Source organism: Physeter macrocephalus, unplaced genomic scaffold (genome assembly GCF_002837175.3).
Source record: "Physeter macrocephalus isolate SW-GA unplaced genomic scaffold, ASM283717v5 random_889, whole genome shotgun sequence".
In the NCBI taxonomy this organism is placed as follows: domain Eukaryota; kingdom Metazoa; phylum Chordata; class Mammalia; order Artiodactyla; family Physeteridae; genus Physeter; species Physeter macrocephalus.
The window spans coordinates 1,107-10,997 of record NW_021146175.1 but is presented as its reverse complement, the minus strand read 5'-3'; the positions used below and the strand labels follow the sequence as shown (position 1 = coordinate 10,997).

The 9,891-nt window shown below is 44.4% G+C and overlaps 1 protein-coding gene across 1 annotated transcript in view; it reads left to right on the top strand.

Moving 5' to 3' along the window:
• The window catches only part of THRAP3 (thyroid hormone receptor associated protein 3), a 22,746-nt gene extending 13,560 nt beyond the window's left edge, over positions 1-9,186 (top strand). The window contains exons 6-10 of the mRNA XM_028486384.2: positions 224-308; positions 2,411-2,598; positions 5,009-5,204; positions 5,677-5,820; positions 7,603-9,186. Coding sequence (XP_028342185.1) covers positions 224-308; positions 2,411-2,598; positions 5,009-5,204; positions 5,677-5,820; positions 7,603-7,824 — 835 coding nt within the window. The 3' untranslated portion in view covers positions 7,825-9,186. The remainder of the gene's footprint in view (positions 1-223; positions 309-2,410; positions 2,599-5,008; positions 5,205-5,676; positions 5,821-7,602) is intronic.
• The last annotated feature ends 705 nt before the right edge of the window (positions 9,187-9,891 follow it).

Below are 9,891 nucleotides of genomic sequence, written 5' to 3'. Positions count from 1 at the left end.
GAGAGAGAGTGTGTGTGTGTGTGTGTGTGTGTGTGTGTGTGTGTGTGTGTGTGTGTGTGTGTGTTGTGTGTGCATGCACATCTATGGGAGAGTGTGAGTGTATAAGCAAACAACATAAGTGTAATAAAAAGGAATGCCTATGATTTGCACCACTCTACTTACGAACTGAGGTGCTATATTCACACTATGGAATGTTAAACAATTTTTGTGTTTTCAATTTTAGGAGGATAGACATTTCCCCCAGTACATTCAGAAAACATGGTTTGGCTCATGACGAAATGAAAAGTCCCCGGGAACCTGGCTACAAGGTGAACTGTTGCTTTGATCAGTAATTCCAACAAAATGAGTGCGTTGGGCATGAACTTGACAGAAATGTGTTTGTTTAAATTACTCTCTACTTAAGTTTGTGTTTTTCTTTTAAGGATGGGCATAATTCTAAAAATGAACTACAAAGGGTTAATTTTTATTAAATGTATCAACAACCTTTGTGAAGTGGTTAGAATATGGTAAATGACCCCAAAGTCTATTGAGGTGAGCTTGAGAAAAAAAAGAGAGGAGTTTTGGAACAAGTGCCCATGATGAGAGAAGAAACTTTTTGTGATATTTTTCTGCTTGTAAGTATTATCAAATCAACTATATACATGCACTATTTCCAACCATGATTTCAAAAAGACATGCATGTCAGAGAAGAATGAAATATATCTTAACTTAGTAGACTGTTTTAAGCAGCTAGTCCAGATTTTTTTCTGACATTGTACCATATCTATCATCTGTCGATTACTGTTACTTTAAAGCTAAACATTGCTTTGATAGCCCAGCTACATTTGTAATGATGTGCACGTAAACACTGTTATTAAGAGGTTAAAGCTTGTGTGACTAGATTTGGGTTCTTAAAAATCTTAGTATTTCTTGGCCACCATTCCCATATAGAGTTGTAATTTAAAATTAGAGATGGCTCTTCCGGTGCTGCTGAAACCTTTTCTAAAAATAATAATTTTCAAGTTTTCCAAGTAAATTTGTCTTGTTGGTTGAATGTAATGAGAGGCACTCTTGCGCAATCTCTCTTCTCTCCTATCCCCCTTTTCTTTTTCTCCAAGTACCCACCGGCTTGGCACTAACCATGTGAGATGCAAGGTTTTGAAACATCAGAAGAGATTCCGTCCTCTCTGCCCCACATAGCCTACTCATTAGAGGTGCTGTGGGCACTGCCTAAGGGAGCTGCAGCTGCGTTTTTCTTCTCTCTTTTTTGTCTTTGGAGGGTACAGAGGTCCCATTCCCTCTGTCAAAAGAAAACCATGTGATAAAATAAACCAACTTACTACCTACCACTCCTGTTAATTAAATTATTTCAACAAAAAGCTTAGTTGTTTGTATAAGTAAAACGTTAATGCTAAGTGAACTACTCATCGCTTCCTCTTTTGAGGGAGTTGTTTGTTGCAGGTTTTTTTTTTTTTGGTTGCACTGTGCAGCTTGTGGGATCTTAGTTCCTGGGCCCTCAGCAGTGAAAGCATGGAGTCTTAACCACTGGACCTCCAGGGAAGTCCCTAGGGAGGTTTTACTTACATGAGACAAATCTTAGTGTATAATGTGCCTGAAACCACGTTGCACCTCTGCTCACTGAGATTCTAAAGAGCTTTCGAAAGCCCTTGGCATGATAGTTTGGGGTAGAAGGCCGCTGTTGTTGCTGGGCTCATGCTGTATCTGCAACATACATACCCTGATAGGTTACACTTCCTAGAAGGTTAGCAAAAAAGGTTTTCTTTTTCTCTTTTCTTCCTTCCTTCCTCCCTCCCTCCCTCCCTCTCTTTTTTTAAAATAAACTTTGACTTGGTATTGCCACATTATAAATTCCTTATGGTTTTTGATTTGCCAGAAAAGTTTCTAGAGAAATTTGATACAACTAAACATTTTGGAAGGCTGCTTGAGTCTCCCATTGTCTGTTATTGGACTCAGTACTGAGAGAGAATTCCAAGTAGAGAATAGGCCCAGGGCAGCTGCCACAGTGTAGGTAGGGGAAGATAACAGCATTTCCATTCTTGGTGGTGACTAAGCTGAGCCAGCCTAACCAACACCTTCCAGAGTTGATTTTGGCCTTCTCAACTTGTCGGCTAGCCAGAGTCTTTACTGGGCCACAGAGGGAAACAGCAAAGTGAGGTGCATGTACGTGTGTGTGTAGCATATGCAGAAGGTCGTCATCATTATTTTAGAGAACTGGTTTGGGCTCTGTAGGGATCCTCATGAAGCGACTTCTGTGGACCATCCTGTATCCCTCCTGAGCTTGGGCGAGGTGCCTCACATTCCCAGTGATTCCTCTGCACCACTCCAGTGGAGTAGAAGCCACAGTTCGTGGGGTGGTTGAGTTGGTAGCCCTGAATCCCCAAAACCTAAATTTTGATTTCTCTTTTGGCAGGCTGAGGGAAAATACAAAGATGATCCTGTTGATCTCCGCCTTGATATCGAACGTCGTAAAAAACATAAAGAGAGAGATCTTAAACGAGGTAAATCAAGAGAATCAGTGGATTCCCGAGACTCAAGCCACTCGAGGGAAAGATCAGCTGAGAAAACGGAGAAAACTCATAAAGGATCAAAGAAGCAGAAGTACGTAAGCCCCTGTCTGTCACCTCATTCAGACTCCTGAGTGGATGTCTTTGTCTGCCCACCATTAGGCTGTATGGCAGACCCTCCAAGCCAGAGAACTTGGGGTTAGGAACGATGGCCACTTGTACAGTTTCTTTTTTTTAACTGTCAATTAAGGTCCCTAGATTGAAAATAGAACTTTAGCATTAAAGTAGGCATGATCCTTGTCTAAAGGAGGCCTCCTGGGAGATGGGCAGTTAATTTGGCTTTAGGGACAGTGTGGAAAATCATAGGGGAATTCCTTTTGCATTTGTTTTGGCCATGTTCTTTGACATGTCCTTTCTCATCACAAATATTCTTGGGAAGGTTATGTTTTAGAAATGGCTCAAAGTTGTTGTCAGGTAATAATACTGTTTGGTCAGAGAAACAGGGTGGAACTAGATAGGACAAGATTGTTGATCTTAAATGCCTTTTAAACTGGTTTCACAGACACTTCCAAGAGAGGTGTTACAAATATTCTTTAAACAAAGGTAGCATTGTTGAACTTCATAAGGCAGTATTTATGCCAAGGTCTTGTCTATTTACATTTTTGAATGTTCCATGACTTTTCAATCATGTCTCATTAAAGGTAGCACAGTTGAAACCCTACACCTTCCTGTAAGAAGCTACACCACTTCTGTGTTTCTGAACTTTAGCTGGCAAGCACTTTCATATCCATTTTCTGATAACAGTCCTTTGAGATAAGTTGGATAGTTAGTAGCTACCTGTTTTGCCCATTTGAAAGATAAAGAAGTAAGCTCAGAATGATTTGTCTAAGATCACACAGTAACAACTGACATCAAAACTCAGATCTTCTGTTCCACTTTGTCTACCCTTCCAGTCAGTTACTTGCACATTATGAGCCTTAGCAGCTTTCAGGGCTGCCCACAGATAAAAATCTGATAACCCTCAACAGGGAATGGAGGTGGGGGTATAGTAGTCTTCAGCACTGTCACTGGTGGAAAGGGAGCAGAACCCCTCAAGCATTTCAGGGTTGGACTTGGATGACTGATCCTGATTTCTTTCCCTGGGACACATGCCTCGACCTCTGACTTGTTGTGTAACCTTGACCAAGTCTCTTGCGACCATAGTATTTTGTGACTGGGGCAAGAAGAAAAACGATAATTATGTCACTTTTCATTGTATATCACACTTTAGTTTAGAAGAACTTTTCCTCATATGACTGAAGAATGGCTCACCCAAGATCACACAACTAATAAAAGGCAGTGTTGGGACTCAAATATGGGGCTTTTTGGAGTCTTATGTTTGAAAACCTCTTGAAATGACACTGATTTCTAGCAGTCAAACATTTGACTTATAAGAATCCTATAACAATAACTTAGCTTTCCCCTTTTTTAAGAGTAAATGCTAGAAGGCGCCAGTAGGATTCAAACATGTAAGTCTTTGATCTTCTTGAATGTTTCGGGCTGGGCTGGGGGGTTGCAAGGTACTTTCCGTGGTGGAGGAGGGCAGTGATCGGTTACTGACACAGGGCTGGCTTCTCCCTGTAAGTCCTCCTCTACTCCTGGGAGTCAGCCTTTCTGCCACCTTAGACGTGGTTGGTGCCCTTCGCCAGCACCACATGGCAGGACTGGCCCCGACCTCTAGTACACAGATCGTGACTCATCATATTAGTCTAATTTACCCTAGTCTGTAATTTCCCCCAGATGAAGGGAAGGATGGGAAATAACTCTGGGAAGAGTTTCGACAGATCCTGTGCTGAATGACAAAAGCTGTTTGAGCTCACTGGAAAGTGGGAGGTGGTTTGTGGAGTAGTGGTATAATTGGAGCCAGGGTTGAATCCAGGCCTACTCAGCTCTGTCACCTGAACTTCCTGTCTATAAAATGAGGGAAATAATACTGAATGATTATAATTGCCATTTACTATATGTCTGCTGTGTCAGTGTAGAGTTTTTAAGCACATTGTTTTTTCAGTCTTTAGAGCACTGTCCCAGGACAGGTAGTGTTCTTATGAGAGATAAAACTAATGTAAAGCGGAAACAGATGTATATAAAGCCTGTCCTGGTACCAGATACTCAGTGACTTTTAATACAGTGTTAGTTTCCTTCTGCCTTTCTGATTCGCGCACATGTATTAGACTGAGCTACCAGAGGCCACAGACTATGTTTTGTTCCTCCTTCTGTGTATGTCCCATGTTCATCACAGGCTCGGACATAGATATGTCACTCAGCATGACTGACAGAATTGGGGGAAGCTCCCCAGGTTCCCTGGGTGTGTATGTTGGGGGTGAGTTCGTTTTTCAGGTTACTAGCCTTCAGTGTTTTCATCACAGACACACTCCTGATTGCCCTGTGCTGCTTATCCATGAGCCGCCAGCCAAAGGCTGTACCCTAGAGGCTTACTGATCTCCCTGCCTCTTCTATTTTCAAAGGAAGCACCGGAGAGCACGAGACCGGTCCAGGTCATCATCGTCTTCCTCCCAGTCATCCCACTCCTACAAAGCAGAAGAGTACACTGAAGAGACAGAGGAGAGAGAGGAGAGTACCACAGGCTTTGACAAATCAAGACTGGGGACCAAAGACTTCGTGGGTCCAAGTGACAGAGGAGGCAGAGCTCGAGGGACCTTTGTAAGACCCTGCCCCCTCTCCCTTTCTCTAAGCCCTTACTCCCACCAATTCTAATTATGTTCTTATCAGAATTCTTATTTTGTTGCCCTTGATACAAGTAATTCAGTCTAAAGACCCTAGAATCTGTGGTTTCCCAATCCCCAGGCTTTCCATTTTTAGTGTTTTTGTTTGTTTTTTTTCCTATTCATAATCACTTAGCCAGAAAGTCTCTTAGGACTTCTTTTCCGAACTTCCTCATTTGTCTTGACTCCTGCTGTATTGTAGGGAGGCCCTTATGCCATTTTGTCCTCTGTCTAGGCTGTAGACTTGAGATGAATGGAAAGGGAATGACTAGAAACCAGTTGACCAGCGTATTGACTGGAGGACAGTTGTCTGATTTGTGCCAGAAAAGTGTTTGAATAGAAGGCAAGGAATTGTTTTTCTCCATTCCTTACATGGTCCCTTTGTTCCTTTCCGCCGTTTATTGCCACAGCAATTTCGAGCCAGAGGAAGAGGCTGGGGCAGAGGCAACTACTCTGGTAACAACAGCAGCAGCAGCAACAACGATTTTCAAAAGAGAAACCGGGAGGAGGAATGGGACCCCGAGTACACACCCAAAAGCAAGAAGTATTACTTGGTATGTGGGGACAACCAGGAAGGGCCAGGGGGCCTTTGGCACACACAGTAGCTGATACCGAGCCCTTAATTGGTCTTTCCAGAACTGTGATTAAATATGTGTGCAGGCGCTGCACTGGGTACATGTGTACTTGTGGGATGGCATAGTGCTGGCAAGATGAGTTTTCTCTAGAGAGGTAGTCCTGACCTTGAGAGCACTATCTAAGACGTTTATGGATTCCAGGGTAAGCGGGAAAGGTTGCTTTTGCCTTTTTAGTCTGTGAAATTGTTTTACTGCTCACCCACCCTAACCTAAGCCTCCCTCCAGCTTTCTGCAAGGGATAGAACCATAACCTTCCCCTGAGGCTGCAGTTCCACCCTGTCGCCCCCCAGCACAAGATTGACAGGAAAGACAGCTCAGGATCTCTTTTTGAGGAAGGGGACCTGCCTTCAAAATGAAACGCCACTGGGGCTTCTCTCTTCTAAGCTGTTGGTCATTGTCAGGTACCAGGCACCATCTGAGCCTCTCTGCCTCTCAGATTAGGGCTCTTCTAAGCTGAATTACCTGGCCAGTGAGAGAGCTCTTTTGGCTTTGCTCAACAGCAGGCTCAGATCCAAGCAGACCTGACTCTTGAGTGTTGTAACCAAGGTCAACTTGCAGCTGAGACTGTTCGTCACCCCTGAGGACTGGCATGGAAACAGGAAGCTAGGAAACAGGTCGCTGTGTAAATCACTGTGCATAGCCAACTTTACTTTTCTAGGGCTGCTGGTAGCTACTTTGGGACTCCTAGAGGACCCTTCAACCTATATCTAGGGAAATGTTGCCTGGGCCCAGGATAGGTACTGGAGTGGGGCTGCTAAAGGGAAGGATTAAAGGCCACACAAAGCCCCTTTCCCTGCCCCATCTGTCCGCTGAAGGAGCATTGCCAGCCTGATTCATTTAGGCTAGTGAATAAGCATCTGGCCCTTTAGCTGAGCTTACCCCTCAGGGGCCTAAGGCACTACTTGTGTGGGTGGAGGGTTTAGACTCTGAAGCCATGGGGCTGATAAGGTTAACAGTGACTTTTCAAAATGCTTTGTCATTCATTCTTTTTCATTGGATCCTTTCTTTTCTCATGTGATCATCAGACCAGGGATTGTTTTGAGTTGTAGGTTTTGGTTTTTCTACTCTGCCACACTGCCTCCTTGCATAAAACTAAAGAGGGGAGGGATACAAGATGGGATGCTGGGTTCTGGTCCTGCCTTTGCCAGTAACTGGTCTGAGACCATGAGCAGATCATTTTCCCTTGGTCTCACGGCCTGTTTTTGGCTGAGGGGGAGGGTTGGGGAGAGCTAGAGTCCCAACTATGTGTGTGTTCTGTGTTGCTTCATCTCTTAGCTTCCTGACTACTCAGATCATAGTTTCACATTCAGGGGTGATTTGCTTTCTCAAACCCACCCTTTAAGAGACAGTGTTGTAAATAATATGGAGTTACTTAAAGTTCCTCTGCCTGTTTTTTTATCTGTGTAGTGGAGAATGATGATGATAGGGTAGGGTAGATGTGAGGATTAAATGAGATAATGCAGGAAAAGGTCTTTGAGTGAAGATTTTATCATCATCATCATTATTATAATGCCTAAACTACTGCCTTAGAATTCAAGGAACCCAACTGAATATTCTCTTAGATCTGAATCAGTAGCATTTTTAGAGTGGGGGACAGGGCATAGGTTCATTTGAGAAAGTCACATTTGGGTGGGTTCAGAGGAGAGAGTTCTGGCTGCTCTTGTTCACTCTGGCATTGATGGCAGTCTTCTTTCCTTTCAGCATGATGACCGTGAAGGTGAAGGCAGTGAGAAGTGGGTGAGCCGGGGCCGGGGCCGGGGAGCCTTTCCTCGGGGTCGGGGCCGGTTCATGTTCCGGAAATCCAGCACCAGCCCCAAATGGGCCCACGACAAGTTCAGTGGGGAGGAAGGGGAGATCGAAGACGACGAGAGTGGGACAGAGAACCGAGAAGAGAAGGACAATTTACAGCCTACAGCTGAGTAGAGGCCACCTTGATGGGAGCCCCTGCCCAAGGGAGAGAGGCGCTGGGAAGACGGCTGGTGAGGAGCTAAACAGAGGAGCCTCGAGAAGATTCTGAAAATCCTACCCCTACCCCCCACCAGCCATGCAGAACTCCTACTACAGCCGAAAGCATCCCTGGCGCTGTGTCCCGCTGGACAGAGGCAGCCGGCTGTGGGGCCTGGGGTTAGGCCCAGCTCTTGAGCAGAACACATCACGTTGGGCTTTAGCTGTGTGGTTCTTATTTGTTGCTGTGTGGGGTGGGGCTGGGGTAGGGAGGGCAGAGCGATACTTGGATTTTGGTTTGTTTCCTATTAGAAACCAACAGTTTTATTCTTCATTTCATTTCATTTGGAGCTAAGAGGACTAATTTGATGATTTTCAATCTCTTCTCCCTTATCCTGATTTTAAAAGCCCCCCCTCCTTTTTTTTAGGCATATATAGTAACATTAGCGGAAAGATTTAATTTGGGCAACTTTGATTCTTAAAAGAGAAAACAAAGCATGTGAATAAACATTGAAGTGTTCACCTCAGTTTGGGACCAAACTGCTTGGATCTTTGTAAAAGTTGGTTTTGTATGTCGAGGAGGAGTTCAAGGCCTTTCTGACCACCTTGTGTTCCCCTTTTCTGCGCAGCCATGTATCACATGGTGTTGTTCCTAACCACACCCCATGTGCGCACCTCCCCGCCCCCCCCCAATATTTTCTGATTTCTTCTGGGCTGGGCTTCCCCTTCTCCACCAGCAGCTCCAGTATCCCAAACTTTCTAGTCCTGCTGATCCTCTCAGCAACAGGGGTGGAAACTGGATATGGCAGTTTCTGGTCTGTTTTCTAAGGAACTTCTGACTTCTATTATCTTTACAAATATAAGATGAGAAAATAATTTTTTCAATATTTTTTATTAATCTTTTTATAAAATGAAAAGAAACTCCTATGATCGATTAAGGAAGGTGGTTATGGCTGGGTGGTTTGTGGGGGTTTTTTGTTTTTTTCTTTTCCTTTTTCTTTTTTTAACCTTAAGCTTTAAGTTGAAACATTCTCAGATGTTTGGGGGGAAAACATCTTCTTAAAATGGGTCCTTGTGCTTGCCTTCTGGGGAGGCGGTCCTGAGCAGGTGAATCATATGGCATTTATGCATATGTTATATGCGGACTGCACCCACCTCTTCCCCCCCTCCAACCTTTGCCTCTTGGGTTGTTATGCTACTTTCCCCTTACTTTGCTACATTTCTATAGTTAAGTTGGTTTTACTTGAATGATTCATGTTTAGGGAAAAAAAAATGAAAATACCCTTAAAATTTGTTTCAACTCCTCCTGCAAATAAAAAAATAAATGAAGTGGCAGATGTAAATGGGCTCTGGTCATTGTCACCCTGAGTGTGTGTGTTGGGGGCGGTGGGTGTCTCCCATAGCAGCTTCAGGGAACCTGAAAAACCAGGTGTCTGGGGGGGCTGGGCCCAGACTGTTGCTCAGCTCCATCCTCTCCAGCCCCGGCATTCGGTTGTTCTAGGAGGACCTCAGCCAATCCTGCGTTGGCTTATAGCTCCTCTTTCCCTTTCCAGTGATTTTGCTTCATATCCTGTACCTTGGACACCCTAGGAGAACCAGATTTTTTCACTCTGGTGTCATAAGCAAGGACTTTGGCTTCCAAAGAGGTGGGGCAGGGGTCAAGGGGTGTGGATAAAAGGCTCGGCTTTTTTTTTTTTTTTTGAGGCTCACAGATTTTTTGAAAAATATCTTCATAAAGCTACTTAAGTCACTCCAGCTGCTGTTCAATGCACCACAAAAGTGGGCTCCATACTGCAGTGAAGAGTCTCCATTAACCCGGGGTAGCAACAGATGAAGTAGTTGCAGGGCTCAGGCTCGGCTTTCTACGTTCGCCACTAAGCAGGAAGGTGACCTGAAAGTTTTCTAGCCCACGTGGGACTGGCACTAACCTTCAGCCTTTGCCAGCGTTGGCCTTGGCTGCAGGAGAGCAGGAGTCTTGAAAGCTCCTGAAGTTCCCTTCTTCCTGTCTTCTCCCTGGGAGAATCCGGGGATGTTTTCTGAAAGCAA